Source organism: Periplaneta americana, chromosome 3 (assembly GCF_040183065.1).
Source record: "Periplaneta americana isolate PAMFEO1 chromosome 3, P.americana_PAMFEO1_priV1, whole genome shotgun sequence".
In the NCBI taxonomy this organism is placed as follows: Eukaryota; Metazoa; Arthropoda; class Insecta; order Blattodea; family Blattidae; genus Periplaneta; species Periplaneta americana.
The window spans coordinates 24,322,036-24,339,731 of record NC_091119.1 but is presented as its reverse complement, the minus strand read 5'-3'; the positions used below and the strand labels follow the sequence as shown (position 1 = coordinate 24,339,731).

Genomic DNA, 17,696 nt, shown 5'->3' with positions numbered 1-17,696 from the left:
GAACATCCTCCGTATTCCCCTGACATGAGTCCTTGTGACTATGACTTGTTTCCACGGTTGAAAGAGCCACTTAGAGACAAGAGGTTTCCAGATATTGCATCAGTGTTTCATGCAGTAGGGCAGTCCATCAGAGAGATAAACAGAAACAACCTCACTAACGGCATTCAACGATTACCACGGATTTGGCAAAAGATACAGGAACATGCTGGTGATTATATTGAAGGGATGTCTATGTATTTTTCATGTAAACTCAATGATATGTTCGTACATCTATGTTGCCACTACTTTATTTACAACCCTCGTATATATGACGGCAATGAAAATACAGATGATGGTTAGGTCTAACGCTTGTGATACTTGAATGAATGAGGCTGCAAAAGGGTATCTGTCGGATACAGGTGGGAGAGCCATTAATCCTTCCCATTGAAGGCTTTAAGGAACCAACCTGGACAAATACCCAATGTCCCATCCCTACCTTCCCGTGGTGCAGCTGTTAGTAAGCATAATTTTACAAGCTGAACTGAAGGGAGGGGCTACTCATCAATTAGCACTAGTCAGCTTGATGAGTTAATGACTGAATTTGGTATAATTTTTCTCTATTCAATACCTAATTCCCTCTTTACCCTTTCCTATCCAGTCCTCTGACTGAACTCTTACTTTCTTCGAACCCGACGGCATTAGAGCATTCGAGGCCTAGGGGTTCATTTCACTTTCCTTCCTCCTCTTTCTACTTTTTTGTTCCTAGTGCTGACCTGCTATGGCACTAAAATCGTCCTCCAGTGGCTTAAGGAGGGAAAGTTGGTGATCAACAAGATCTCCCATCTAGGCCCAATGGACCCGTTGACCAACAGCAGGTGTGGTCCTCCAGACATTCTGGGGGTTGTGTGTGAATGAAGTAGCCACCAAAACGTTAAAATATGGTGTTCACTTAAATCGGCTACAACTTGCCATTTCCTTGTGGCTGACCATGATAATATCTTTGAAAAATATTGGAGTGCAAGAGGTCAAATGACTTTATTGTCAAACACCTGGCATTAGAAAACAACAACAACATTAATGAATGAATAATTCCATTTATTTAGTTATGTATAAATTAGTAGTTATCATATTTTGGTCAATCAAAGTTTTTTTCCTGTCTAAAAATGAACTTCAGACGATACATTTAATACCAAGACATATATTTATCTAAAGATAATAGTACATTATGCAACGAGCCTATAATGGTAGTAATTAATATGCGAGTATGTTTGTTTGTGAAACGAGCGCAAGCGAGTTTCATAATTTTCATACGAGCATCTTAATTACCATTATAGGCAAGTTTCATACGACTTTTTATGCTCGACCATATTTCTAACTTGAAATTATTCATAAGTATTCATGTTATGGTTATGTAAGTGAGGAGGGGAACTGACCTTCTAAATTGTGAGATGTGCGCAGACGCGAAAGTATTGATTTTTTCCGAGGAACGAATGTCATTGACCTTGATATAATCTAGAGAATAACATGAACATTAGTCTTGATATAACCTGGAAATTGATTTAGAATTGAAAAACGAGGTGACAAATTGAATTTATTTGAATAGTATTTACAATTAACGCTAATTATTATAGTAACAGAACATAACCTTCTGCGACAGTATTGGATTTCCAGCCTCCGTGACTTTTTGCTAGTTGTCTTTCGATTGCATATCCTAGAATAATCGATACTGCGGTTTTATAATGCTACAATGGTGATTTCTCATTGGCTGAACAACTGAACTATAATGAATAGGTGTACTTTAATGAGGTCCATTAAAGGGCTACTACCAGGTGTATAATTACTACATTTCGGCATGGTCGAGCATAAAACACTTCAAAATACACCCAGAAAATAATTATGAACTACCATAATTGATGTTTCAGTACTTACAATCTCCAGCAGTACTGTCACGCTCATAAGCAAAGCATTTGTATTTATAATCACTTTCCAACTTGTGAACTAAAACTCCAAGAGCAAATTCTGCATCAGTCTGATCGTAGCATACAAACACATCATATTCCTTGTTATCTGAAATGGACAAACGCAATGATAAACACTGCATTACAATCAGAGGCACTACATTACTAACAAAACATTACAGAGTTACCTATTAAAAATATTTAGGGGTTCGTGAGTAAAACATGGTAAGTGAGTTTTAGTGTTTTGAAGTTATTAGATAGGTACACATTTATACATGCAACAGTTTGTATAATTACCAGAGAAGTAAAATATGTATACCTCTGCCATCTGTTGAGATGTTGGAAAACTGCTACTGTATTGGACGCAGAATGTAAGATACCATATTATACGCCACAAATCTCACTTTTGACCAAAATGTAAGTTACTATGTTTTACCCCCGAACCCCTCAATTGTTGGATGTTACTGTTTATTTCATTAAAAATACTACAGTTAATCCCTGCGAACATTTCCGGTGTTTTTGTAGGCTAACCAGTGGCAGATCTCCTTCACTATCACTTTGCGAACTCATGGCACTTCGCTTCATACTATGTTATATTAATAACATTCGGTACTAACCCTCCTCACAGTAGCTGCTGGAAGTGTTACCCATCTTGTGTAATACATAATTCACATCGTCATAAGAACCTATCATTCACACACATCAGTTCCTCTGCACTTACAGGAATGAATTTGTGTTCGAATGTTTTCTTTAAGTTCCTCCAGTGTATGAGTATTTGCTGCGTGTAATTTATTTTTCAGTGTTCTCCAGAATTAAAAGTTCCCATGGTGTTAGATCTGGGGAATTAATAATTCTGTGATCAAATATACGAATGTTATTAATATAACCTAGTAGTACGTAAGTTTTAATATGGCGAAGTGCCATGAGTTTGCAGATGCAAACAAAATCTTCGATGTGTAAAACTTAATAAGATTTTTACTATCATTTCCCTATAATTCTGAGACGCGATTTTTAAGGGAAACGAGGAAATACCCTCCCTCCCCCCACTGCAATAAAAAATAACCTCCTCTTCTGTTCAAACACTAAATCCTCTTTACTACATTGTTTTTAATTGGTTATTTTACAATGCTTTATCAACTGATATGGTTATCTAAAGTTTGAATGAAATGAAGGTGATAATGTCAGCAAAATGAAAGTATTTTAACACTCAAAAGTCTCTTTGTCAATACATTCCCGTCCTTTTGTGTAAAATTTAGCCATTCTTTGAAATTTTTGGAGTGTGCAGTAAGTTTGATAGTGCAAAATGGCAAAGCAAAAATGTCTGTCTATAAGTGAAAAATTACATTAGTGTTGTATGACTTGAGGCTTTCCTGGCGTTTGATGTAGAATAACTCTTCTCGGGTTCTCAGCCAGGTGAGTTGGAGATTAGCTTCCAAGCTTTCGACGGCTAGCTCTGCCATCTTCTTCAGGGAATGAAGTGATGTGGGACCACGTCTAGCCAGTATATATGCAATAGTAGGGCTTCCCGCTGTGGGCCAATCAGGAGCTAGTTCCTAGTCCCAACCACAAGGCGCTTGCTGAGACCAGTTAAGGACGACCTTGGTCTTAGGACACCTGGTGTCTACAAAATACCTTGTGAGTGTGGGAAATGCTACATCGGGCAGACGGGACGCATCATTATGGAACACTGCAAGGAACATCAATGCAGCATAAGACTATATTACCCCGATAAGTCTGCAGTACCCCAACACAGCCTAGAAACTGGTCACCACCATCTTGGACAAGACATCAGGTTACTGGGACTTGGTTATCAAGGAAGCCATCGAAATCCAGCTAGATGGCAATAATTTCAACAGAGACGGGGGTCTACAGCTGAGTGCAGCATGGAAACCTGCCATCAATACACTTAGACCACCAGCACATGGTAGACAGTCGGGACCAGCAAGTAGGTCCTGATTGGCTACCGCTTCCACCAACCAGAATGCGCCTGGCGGTCGGGGCTAGGAACTAGCTCCTGATTGACCCGCAGTGGGAAGCCCTACTATTGCATATATACCGGCTAGACTTGGTCCCACATCACTTCATTCCCTGAAGAAGATGGCAGAGCTAGCGATCGAAAGCTTGAAAGCAAATCTCTAACTCACCTGGCTGAGAACCCGAGAAGAGTTATTCTACATTAGTGTTACTCATAGCAGTTCATCAAGTGAAGTTCTCTGTAGTTACATGAATTGCAGAGAAAATGTTATTATTCATAATAGCAGTACAAACGGCAAACAACAATCAAAGATTTTTTGATATGAGCTCTTATTTGCATTTTGCACTGTAACTAATGCAAAATAAAATATATTTCCTATGAAGTGTGTCTAAATTGTTTTCCCCATTTCATAAATCATTTCCCATCTATAGCACTGTCCTGCTTAACGCTTTAAGTACATGTCCCTTGATGAGCGTGTTAATGAAGCTATACTGTATTTATATATGGACAAACATTATTAAATTTAACATCTATGCATGAAAATATTCCTTTAATAGCTGAAATTAAATATATCGAAAATTAATTACAGTGCTTTCTTTTATTACCATCTTCTTCAATTTTCCCAAAGCGGTCCTTCCAAAAGAGACGTAACTCAAGATGCCATCTTAATATCACTGTTGTTATCAATATGAGCACACATGTGAACACCACTATGATGACAACAGCTGCTTTATATGATGTACGAATGCGAGGATCATCTGCAACATAATTATGTCGAAGTCAATAACTCGCAAATAAATTTAATATTCATTCCTAAGTCTAATACATGCATAAGTTACTATTTATTTTAGCCTATTTAAGTTACAGAACTGAAATCATACATATAAAACTAATAGGCCTTCTCTGAAGTGGAAATTAACATCGATGGAGTCATCAACACACAGATCAATTTCAGTACACACACACACTATTTGACTCCATTTTTCAACACTTTTCAACAATCAAATCCACCCACACAACAGACAGAGAAGTTCGAGATGACGCCGAGATCTAGTAGGCTTTGAGGATGGTGTGATGAACCACCGAAACAGCTGTAAGCCGCACAGACTTAAATAATTAACACTTGTAAGTCTGCTAGTTAATCAATTACTCAATTATTTAAATGTTCATTTCAAGGTTTTATGAACGGAATAAGCTTACCTCATAGTCAGGAAAGATTTTTCAGAAAATCAAGACTTCACAAAAGAAGAAGTATAATGAAACAGCAAGCAACAAATTTAAAAACTCTCCATATCTGCTACGTTAAACAATTAAATTTGATGACAGTATGGTACTGGTACCAACATATGTGAAAGTAGAATATTATTTGTTAGCAGTCACTCATTCACTCTCCAAGTAACAAAATCACACGATACTGCTCGTGTCATGTATAGTATTTACAGACTTGATAAGATTAGAGAAATTTGGCTATACTTACTTCCCTGTATGAGCTGCCTTTCAAAAACTATTGGATCATGACCATTAGATATTGAACATTTGTATGTACCAAAATCTTCTTCCATCACTGGTTTAATCATCAAGTACTCTCCGATTATAACACCGTCATCCCTTGGAAAGAAAAGTAATAATATATCCAGATTACACAACTTTTAATACTATATCACTTCGGAATATGTATTATATGTCTTTCACGTGTTAAATATTACTGTACATGGTTAACATGTTTCGGTCTGTTATTGACCTTCTTCAGAACTGGTTGTTGCTGGTCTTGGCGCCTTTTGTTTTATTTCCTGTGAGGGTGTGTTTGTGTAGTGTAATGTGGAGTCAAAGAGTGTGTGTTCTGAAATTGAGTTGTGTGTTGAGAATTTTAGTTGGATGTGTTTTTGTGTGTCTGTATATTTCGTACAATACCAACACACACATACTCTTTGACTCCACATTACATTACACAAACACACCCCCACAGGAAACAAAACAAAAGGCGTCAAGACCAGCAACAACCAGTTCTGAAGAAGGTCAATAACAGACCGAAACATGTATAACCGGGTACAGTAATATTTAACACGTAAAAGACATATAATACATATTCTAGAAGTAATAATACGTTAAAATTACAATTGTTGGAATTACAAAGAAATTGAAAATAAGGCATTTTCAACTGCAATTAGTAAATAATTTTCCAAAGCTGAGAAACTGCCTCTCAAAGATACCTATAAGACACATACTACAAAATTATCTATTGCTATTTATATAGGGTGAACAATAAATGTGGAATATTGTTAATAACTTTTTTATTTTAATTTTACAAAAAAAAAAAGTTTTATACAAAAACTGTTGGAGATAAACCATACAATATTATGCTAGTGTTCGAAAACAGTTTTTCAGATATACAGGTGTGACAAACTAATTTTTTAAATGATACCCTATACATACTGTACAGTTGTCAACAAAAAAAAAGTGGCCACACTTGTGAACAGCGAATATTTTTTAAGTCCACTTCGGGTCACGGTGATGTTACACGATGCATGTGTTTGTAGAAGCAGTTCCGGAACTATGGAATTATTCCATATTTGCGTCTCGTAGACCAGCGGTAGAGTGCTCGCTTAGTGATTCGAAGATTGTGAGCTCGGGCCTTGTTCTAGTTTTCATTTTATTTTTTAATCGTTCCTTAGCAATATAAATAATATCAAATTATCATTTATATTCTGTTATCGTTCTTTATCGATATAATTAATATCAAATTATCATTTATATTCTGTTATCGTCCTTTAGCGATATAAATAATAAAGTCATCATTTGTATTCTGTTAAAGTTCTTTAACGATATAAATAATATTCACGTTATTTATATTCTGTTATCGTTCTTAACCGATATAAATAATATTCAAGTTATCATTTATTCTGCTATTGTTCTTTCGCGACATAAATAATCTGTATTTTATGTGTAATTATTATAATATAAATAAACATTTTTCTTTGTAAAATAGGTTATTAAATTTAAATAATTAATTATATATTATATAACATCTTATATTAATTAAACAAACTGATATTTATCATTTATATTCTGTTATCGTTCTTTAGAAATAAGTTACTGTATAAATTATTTTTTTTTGCTTTATTATTTAACGATTATGAGGTTATTTAGCGTCGATGGAGTTGGTGATAGCGGTATGATATTTGGCGAGATGAGGCCGAGGATTCGCCACAGATTACCTGACATTTGTCTTACAGTTAGGGCAAACCTCGGAAAAAACCCAACCAGGTAATCAACCCTAGTGGGAATCGAACCCGCGCCCGAGCGTAACTCCAAATCGACAGGCAAGCGCCTTAATCGACCAAGCTACGCCGGTGGCTCTATTGTATAAATGATATTCAAGTTATTTATATTATCGTTCTTTAGCGATATAAATAATATTCAAGTTATAATTTATATTCAGTTATCGTTCTTTAGCGATATAAATATCATAAATTTAATATTAGGTTTGGAACAATACAGTTGGATAATACTGGTGTTAGTTTTTTCTTTTTATATTATTACATTATACTATCTTGAAACACAATAAAATGAAAAGAAGTGACGAGGAATTGAACCTGAGATGTTGACATCTAAATTCTGATGTTCTTCCGACTGAGCTACGAGGGCACAAGTATAGAAACATTTGCGGAAAAATTGACTCAATCCCCCTCGAGATTGTCTGATGATTTGTAGAAGCTCGATGTGGGAGACAAGGGCTAATTGGGATTTCCCAGTCTCTGATCAGGTCAAAAATCCTAATAGAACTAATATTTAACCCTTGCGATGAATTTAGGTGAAGTCTAGAGGGCCCAATTAGTCAAATCCACTCTCCTCATCTCCACGCTTGGATCCCCTGAGATCTAATAAGATGCGAAAGAGACAATGGTGCATGGAAAGCAACGGGAAGTTACCGCATTTAACCTTCCCAAGAAAAACTGCAAACATGAGCAAAGGAAGCTTTTAATAGAAAAAGGAGCATCTTCTGCGGACCTCTGGAAAAATAACTAAGGAAGAGACTAGTGAAGTGCTTTGTGTGGAGTGTGGCATTGTATGGGAAGAAACATGGACATTACGACGAAATGAAGAGAAACGAATAGAAGCATTTGAAATGTGGATGTGGAGAAGACCGGAGTGTGTGAAGTGGGCAGAGAGAATAAGAAATGAAGTTGTGTTGGATAAAGTGGGTGAAGAAAGAATGATGCTGAAACTGATTAGAAAGAGAAAAAGGAACTGGTTGAGTCACTGGTTGAGAAGAATAATTGACGACATTAAGATATGTGGATCATATGCTGAGACTAAGAGGAAGGCAGAAAATAGGAAAGATTGGAGAATGCTGGGTTTGCAGTGGAAGACCTGGCCCTGGGCGAACACTTATGTATGTATGTCCAAGATGCCTGGAATGTCGTGTCTGAGAACAGTTGCTATTTGCAAAGACTAGTCGATTCCATGTCCACTCGACTGCAAAATGTGATCGAGATATGGAGAAGATAGTTTAAATATTGAATTGTGGCTTTTTGTTTTGTTTTTTGAACGCTTAATTATTTGAATGTTCTAAGGCAGACGCCAGTACCTAAGTTTGTTTTGTTTATGCCACGAAAGATATTTTTATTGAGAATAAAATCTTTTTTTCTTTTCATTTGCAGCCATAATGTCAAAATAAATAATGATACAGTCATGACATAATACATTCATGAACCTGATGTTAATTACTAAAATAATCATAAAAGAGACAGGAGCAATTGTGTATATTTTCTCTCTCTCTTAAAAACAAAACAAAAAAAAAACATAAAAAGCACTAGGTTGTGTTCGAATGCAGGACTTCACGAATACCAGGCTGGAACGCTACCATTACGCTATAAAGCAACACACAGAATACTTTAATTATAACTGTAGATATCAGGCAACGTGGTCCAACAACATGTAACACCATCTGTTTCCGAATTGTAGCGAAGATATCCGAAGGGAACTTTGCTTCTAGAGAGTGGCCACTTTTTCTTTTGACAACTGTACATACCTTTTTGTTTCTTCTATCCATCTGTGTCCGTCAGCTGTATCTGCAAATTTCATCCCCTCATTCATCACCCACATAACCTGACTATCACTTCGCTTTCCATAACCTTTAAACATAAAAAAACATGAAGTTGTTAATATTTCGTTTTCCTGTGGCATTTGCATTATTTTATTACTAGATGATGTTTTAAATTAATTGTAAGTAATACCGGTATTTTATATAATACTTAATTTTTAATAATTAATTAATATTTAATTTATAATTAATTTTAATTGTTCTTCATTAAACATTAACATCAATTTTAACTGTCAGTAACTTATTAAATTCTTTTTCTCCAAAAATCTGTAGCACAGAATGAGAATTTCTCAAACTAGTAAGCATCATTATTCATTAAAGATTTTTTACTTTATCTTTTGTTTTATTTTGACATTATACAAATTTTAAAGAGAAAGTACTGTTATGTACTTAATATATATATATATATATATATATATATATATATATATATATATATATATATATTTCGTGATGCTCACATAAATAAATGTTCTCAACATTCTTGTCAATACAGAAAAAATGGAGACATCTTTCTATGTATAGCAATTTCTCCTAACTATTAAAGGATTTGCGCATAATCACACCTACGAGTCAATTTAGCCTGATTTTACCTGCATGAAAAGTTCTAATAATTTTTAGTGAATAATTATTATTGAAAATAATCAGAAATAGACCTACATAAAATGTAAAGATTTTCTTAGTGATTTTTTTTTATTATGCTACCGGGTACTTAGAATATACTGACAAATGAATATATATATATATATGTATAGTTCTTATCAAAGGAAGAATTACATCTCTGAAAAAATTAATATCTACAGAATTATTTATACTCTTTTTCTGTCAGTCTGCTAACAGAACAAAAGCACATCCGATATGCAGAGATAACTAAATTAAACAAATGGGCTATATTACACAGGGTGTTTCAGAAGTAATGTTAAAACATTTAGGGTTTATTTGCGGACTCATGTTTACTGGAACTGTTTTGCTTCTCTTCGTTTTTATTTTTCATCCCTAAATTTTTTATCATCACTTTTGAAACACCCTGTAATTCTACTGTACCGTACCTCGATTGACCAGTAGGTACCAGGAAAGAACAAGTCATTTTCATTAGAGGCGTGGTTTCTCAAAACGATTGTGAGGATATTGTGCACTTCTGAAATTTAACTGGAAGTACCTACTCAAATAGATAATGCAATATGATATGATAGGTCATATATTTGATGTCAACATTTACACCCATGTAATGTGGACCTCACAATTTGTATCCAGTGCCACAATTACATTCATTACAGTTATCCCTTTTGTAGACGCCTTATAATTTAATTTTCGACCCCATTTAGATGTTTCAAAATTGACACTTTTACGACTCTGTTCTCGATTTTCAGTACACTTATATCGAACACACACTGTTTCTAATAATACTTGTATTAAAACATACTACACCATTGTCCAATATGTTCGTTAATATGTCTGTTAATTATGTACATTTCATTTTCAGATCTCACTAATTGTCTACATATTATACTTCACTATCCTATCTAGCCTCCCCCGCCATAATCCTCACCTATTTTCATTACCGCTATCGTTTTACTTAACTTCCTATTACACTCCTCTAATTCATTCAAAATTGACACTTTTATCACTCCGTTCTAGATTTTCAGTTTACTTAGACTATATCGAACACACACTGTTTCTACTAATAGTTGTTACTAAAACATATTACATCATTGTCCAATATGTTCGTTATTATGTCTGTTTCTTGTGTACATTTCATTTTCAGATCTCACTAATTTTCTACACATTATACTTCACTATCCTAGCTAGCCTCCTCCATCAAACGCCTTATCTATTTTCATTACCTCTATCGTCTTATCTAACTTCCTATTACACTCCTCTAATTCATATTTCAATTTATTTACTAAGTCCTTAGTTGTCTCTTCCTTAGCCGTCTCTGTACCAGAAATATCTACTTCACCATAATGCAATATGTTTCTCTTGTTTAATAATTTATATCTGTACCAAGTACCTCATTTCGCACTTTGTCGGTCATTCTCACGATCTTCTCATTCCCTAAAGACAATAGGAAATATTTTTATAATTTTTAAAATGTAAATATGATGACTTTTGTTATCCTGCACTTACAAGTGAACGAAAGACATACGAGTACTATTTAATATTCGTCAAAAAGAGATTAACAGTGGCAATTTATAGTAAATGTTTCTTCTTTTTTTACTAAAATAGTTTGACACTTGATGTCTATGTCTAATTTTTGAACAAGAGTACATCGGAATATGTATTATATGACTTTCTTGTGTTAAATTCTATCGTACCTGGTTTACATGTTTCAACCTATTATGGGTCATCCTCAGAGGAGGAGTTCTGAGGATGACCCATAATAGGTCGAAACATGTAAACCAGGTACAATAGAATTTAACACAAGACAGTCATATAATACATATTCCAAAGTGACACAATGTTAAAAGTTGTGTAATCAAGATGTATAAGAGTACACACTTCACAGATGAATGCCTGTTTGGGTCTGTTGTGTAGAACTGCCAACATTTTCTATGGCCTAGAAATAATGATATAAGGAAAATTATATGAAGTTTCTATGCAAGATAACTTTCCTCATAAGCACGAGAAACATTGTGATAGTCGCATCTATTAAGACTGTGGTTGCATACAATACATTTGACGTAAGATTACGTAAAATAGACTTTTAAGAGTTACGGTACCGAATAAAATGTGTAATAGGAAAGTTTGTGCCAGGCTAAGGACTAATGTATTTTGATTATTCAACAGCCAAGCAGCCTGTCACGGTATGCAAATGAACATAGGTCTAACGTTATTGTTATTCACATGACACTTTCCTCAATCTATAGGCATGTAACTGGCCTTATTAACAGTGGTAAAATCTGTAGGAGAATGAGTGTTTTATTATGAATTTTTAAAAGTGATTTACATGTTTAAATTCAATTTTAATTACTTCACCTTTCATAAACGAAATAGAACGTGTTCAAACCAAGCTCTCAGGTTCATTACTGGTGGAATCAAAACAACTCCAATAGATTCTATGAGAGTCCTCACTAATATTAACAGCATCAAAATGATAATAGAAGAAAAAGCACTGATTCAATATGAAAAACTTATCAGATTACCAGGAAACAATTGGCATTCATACAGTCCTCTCTGTAGATTGAAAACTCAAAAAAGTTTCATATCCATGGTTCAAGAATTAAAACAGAAAATCAACATCCCGAATTTAAAAGAAAACTTACAAATTAAATCAAACCCTTCAACTCTATTAAATATAGAGTATAATCTAAATTTAACACAAGAAATACTGAAATCAGAAGTAAACACTGAAATAATGAAACAATTGTCTTTAGAGACAATTAATATTAGGTACCCTCCACAAAATTGGCTTCATTTATACACCGATGGATCCTTGATCTCCAGGGAACAAGGTGCAGGTGCAGGTGTTACGTGCTGTCTCTTCTCACTTTATAGATCTCTTGGATATGGAACAACAAGTTTTGATGGAGAAATCACTGCAATAAGTGAAAGTCTCAGGAATCTTCTATGCCACATCAATAAATTTAAGAATGCAGTTATATTGTCAAACTCCAAAGCAGCTATTCTATCAATAGTCTCTAAACACACACCTTCATCTCAAATAGCAGAAATAACTAAAATGCTCTCTCAACTAATAACACTCAATAAAAGAATTATATTCCAATGGATACAATCCCATTGTGGAATCCTGGGAAACGAGAATGCGGATGCTTTAGCAAAGAAGGGCAGCACTGCTACTTACAGACCTGTTACTAAATCTACGTATTACTCTGTGAAAAGATTTATTAAATCTACATACTTAGACTTCAACAAACAAAATTTGATAACACAATCTCAAGAGAAAAAATGGAACTCTCTGCATCATAATCCACAGTTGATTCCTGATTTACCACGCAAATCGTCTGTAGCTGCATTTAGATTGGCAACTGGTTGGCCAAGCATCTGCATAGAATTGGAATATATCAGTCTCCTAACTGTCCATTATGCAACTCAAATCAAGAAATGGATTCAGAACATCTCAAAATCTGTGCGTCAGTGGCTAACCATGATTGAAAAATATTGGAGTGCAAGAGGTCAAATGACTTTATTGTCAAATGTCTGGCATTAGAAAACAACAACATGTTTAAATTCAAATGTTTTCTTCACGATTTACAAGTTTGAATACCGACTTTTCTTGATTTACATATTTAAATAACGACTTTTTCACGAATTATAATAGTTTTATTTACCGATTATGATGCATTTTATTCACCGTTTTATGGTGACCCTAATGATGACAAAATGAATGTTTCAGCTAGTCAGAGATTCTGCAGTAATGCCTTGCGACTTCTTTTAGAAAGTCCAGAGCTGACCTGTTTCCATTACTACTGTACAGTATGGGAAGCATAATGATGAGAACAGAACAATAGAACAATAAGATTGGCAGGGGACACCAATGCCCTCGAAAAGGAAAACCTGCTTCATGGTCATTTCATGCACCACAAAGCTCACAAGTTGTGCAAGTTCTCAAGTTTGAAGTTTGTTAGGAAGTTTTTATGTAGCAAATGAGTATGAAATATAATGTTCAATAAATATGTTAAATATTTATCATATTATATTGAGCAGGGTTGCCAGATTCTCCCATCCACTCGGTAATGAGTTTTGGAATAATATTGTGGGGAAATTCCACAGATAGTAACAGTATATTTCTATTACAAAAAAGAGTAATTAGAATAATAGTAGGTGCCAAATCTAGGGAATCGTGTAGGACTATTTTAAAAAAACTACAAATAATGCCCATGGCTTGTCAGTATATCTTTTCATTAATAATCTTCCTCGTATGTAATCGTGAAAACTTTGTAACTAATTCAACAGTTCATAGCATAAATACACGTCAAAAAAATGACTTTCATACTCCATCGGCAAGTCTATCGTGCTATCAAAAAGGAATGCGTTATATGGCAGTAAAAATTTTTAATAGCCTCTCTATCGATATAAAAAATGAAACTCAAAACATAAAATTATTTAGAGCCAAATTGAAGAAGTACCTAATTTCTCACGCTTTCTATTCTGTAGGTGAATTCATGACATTCAATAACACTTCATGAAATTGATACTAAAACTTTGTGTTGTACTAGTAGACTATATTGTAAATCTCGTCTGTATATTTTCCATCTAGACTGTGGCTATAAATTAAGATTTTATAATAGTATTAAGTTTTTTGACTTGTTCCATATTGTAGCTGTAAGCAATATATGAAACCATGGAATGTTAATAAATACAATACAATAAAATACAATCAGGAATCCAGGACAGGTGATGATACTGCATACCTTAACGTAAATACACATTTGAATTAATTAAATTTGCAATACAGTTGATTTTATTCGTTTTTATGTATTTCAATTATATAGGGTTTGCCTAAATTTTTAGTTTTGTTAAATTTTTGCTAGATTATGAAATTTTCTTTGAATTATTGATAAAGTGTGGAAAAATAATGTCACTTTACACTCTGACCTATACAGGAAAAATGCATGATACATTGTTTAAATCCTATGAATAATAACTCAACTTCCAAAGAGATTAAAGAATAAAGATATTATCGGTATATAATACCTAATACATACTACATTCATAACCATCATCATCATCATCATCATCAGTAAACGTTTTCACTCACTCACTCACATACTACCGGTATAGTATTATCGTTTTTATTTCAATCCAACCCGACAGGAGGCACCAGACGGTGTTAACAACGACATTGAACATAGGTTGAACAGGGTCTTAAAAAAAATTAATAAGGAGCTTAAAAAAATAACTTTATAAAAATGAGCAAAAAATTGGATTTTTTTCTAATTTTTTTTACATTCCGGGACAATTAATATAATTCTATCCAGGACACAGGACATACCATTAAAATCCAGAACATCCAACAATACTGGGAAATTTAGGATGTCTGGTAACCCTGATATTGAGTGAATATGCACTCACAGACAGGGATTAAGGGTGTTTGAGAATAAGGTTCTTAGGAAAATATTAGGGGCTAAGAGGGATGAAGTTACAGGAGAATGGAGAAAGTTACACAACGCAGAACTCCACGCATTGTATTCTTCACCTGACATTATCAGGAACATTAAATCCAGACGTTTGAGATGGGCAGGACATGTAGCACATATGTGCGAATCCAGAAATGCATATAGAGTGTTAGTTAGGAGGCAGGAGGGAAAAAGACCTTTGGTTTTTTTTTTTTAATTTTAGTAGGTTATTTTACGACACTTGATCAACAGCTTAGGTTATTTAGCGTCCGAATGAGATGGTGATAATGCCAGTGAAATGAGTCTGGGGTCCAGCACCGAAAGTTACCCAGCATTTGCTCATATTGGGTTGAGGGAAAACCCCGGAAAAAACCTCAACCAGGTAACTTGCTCCGACCGGGAATCGAACCCGGGCCACCTGGTTTCACGGCCAGATGCGCTAACCGTTACTCCACAGGTGTAGATAAGACCTTTGGGGAGGCCGAGACGTAGATGGGAGGATAATATTAAAATGGATTTGAGGGAGGTGGGATATGATGATAGGGACCAATGGCGGGCTTATGTGAGGGTGGCAATGAACCTGCGGGTTCCTTAAAAGCATTTGTAAGTAAGTATAGACCTAATACATACTATTGTCCTCATCATCAGTGAACGTTTCCACTCAGTTACATGCTATAGTATTATCGTTTTTATTTCATTCGAACCCTATAGGAGGCGGTGTTTTTATTTTTTTATTTTATTGGGTTATTTTACGACGCTGTATCAACATCTAGGTTATTTAGCGTCTGAATGAAATGAAGATGATAATGCCGGTGAAATGAGTCCGGGGTCCAGCACCGAAAATTACCCAGCAGGAGGCGGTGTTAACAACGACATAGGTCGGTAGGTAGGTCTTGAAAAATTAATAAAGAATTTTAAAAAAGCACTTTATAAAATGAACAAAAAATTGGATTTTTCTATTTTTTTTTATTCTGGGACAAATATAATTCAATCCAGGACACAGGACCTACCATTAAAATCCAGATATTGAGTGAGTATGCACTCACAGACATGGTAGGCCTGTATTAGGTAATATTATTCTTTAATTTTCTTGCAACTATATAGGCAGGGGGGCAAAGGGGGCGAGTGCATATAGGCCCATGAGCAATAAGGGCTCGTCAGCTTAAGTGAGTTTGATTACTTTTTATTATTATGAATAATTATTCGTAGATACATACGGGTACTATAAAATTTTGTAAGAATATTTGTTACATAAATTTGACATAGTAACTCAACAATAGTAGAATTAATGCAAATTACCACTTCATATGTAAATATTTGACTTTTATATAATAGAATATCGGTTTCCCGCATTAACATTCACCTACACGACACTTGAGAGTCCCGGCATTTGCCTGAACTATGTTCCCATTACTTGTACCGAACACGTTCAATTATTTATTGGCTGGCCCACCACAATATGCTAGTGGACTCTTCCAAACCGAAGTCACGGGATCACGTTTCCTTTTCAGTACATTGTATGTTTCGTGTCGAAACTTTCGCCTTTTCGTTGTCGTTTGTCTAGTAAATTCTGTTCATTAGTGTTACCGATTACAGTTTAACTGCACAATGGACAAGTACAGGCATAAGTCGGGAGCTGAGAAGCACAAGGAGAGACAGAAAAAATTAGAAGATATTAATATGGGTGCTAGACTGCGTGAAAAGTTTGGTCCAGGGAGCATCCGTTTTTGGTGTAAAGATAATTAATTCGTTTGGCGTGTTTCTTAATTGAAATTACGAAATGGCGTTTCTGTACTTAACATTTAATCCTGAAAAATATTATGAAGACATTAACAAAGAGATCAGTGATGAGCCGAAATATTTAAAATCAATTCATGCCTCTAATTTAGAACCAACCCCACTGAAACCTATGAATCTCCTAAATAGTCTGAGGGAATTAAAACTGGTCAGCCAGTAGAATATTCTATACAATTCCTGTGACAATTGCTGATGCTGAAAGACCCTTCAGCAAAATGAAGAAAATAAAAAATATACCGTATTCAGATAAACAATGTGTCAAGAACGACAGAGCAACCTTGATCTCCTTAGTCTGGAGAGTTATCTTGCTAGGTTTTTAAATTTTGATGATATAATTGATGATTTTGCATCAATGAAGCCAAGGAGAGTAGTTTGCAAGTTAGAAATTACAGGTGTTTAGGAATAATGTTTTATGAATATAATATATTGTGTTAATGTGAAGTTTTGCTAAAAGGTTTCAATGTAATAAAAGTGTATATTTTTAGGTTCGTATCTGTGTATGGAGTTCTCTTTTATTTATTTTGCAAATAATTATTATGGTTAGAATAACTGGTAACTTGTAATTGGTACTTTTTCAAGGGAGTCTGAGTATAGTATTGCATAGGGGCCCATAAATTCTGTCAGAGGCCCTGTATATAGGCCTATACTAGTGTTTTTACAAAAAGCATTAGGCTACGTAAAATGAACCACGACATATATTATGATACCTAAGCACAAGAATACAAAATGAGGAACCTATTAAAACTCTAATAATAGGCTGGTTTGAGTCAGATTTTAAAAGAAAACATACCGATACCGGTATTGCA

General features: G+C 34.6%; 1 protein-coding gene across 2 annotated transcripts in view; it reads right to left on the bottom strand.

Moving 5' to 3' along the window:
* The window catches only part of LOC138695858 (X-linked interleukin-1 receptor accessory protein-like 2), a 43,605-nt gene that overhangs the window by 9,495 nt on the left and 16,414 nt on the right, over nt 1–17,696 (bottom strand). For both annotated transcript variants that reach the window (XM_069820151.1, XM_069820150.1), the window contains exons 4-7: nt 8,945–9,047; nt 5,390–5,520; nt 4,518–4,670; nt 1,909–2,046 (exon numbers count right to left, since the gene is read on the bottom strand). In XM_069820151.1, the coding sequence (XP_069676252.1) occupies nt 1,909–2,046; nt 4,518–4,670; nt 5,390–5,520; nt 8,945–9,047 (525 nt within the window). The remainder of the gene's footprint in view (nt 1–1,908; nt 2,047–4,517; nt 4,671–5,389; nt 5,521–8,944; nt 9,048–17,696) is intronic.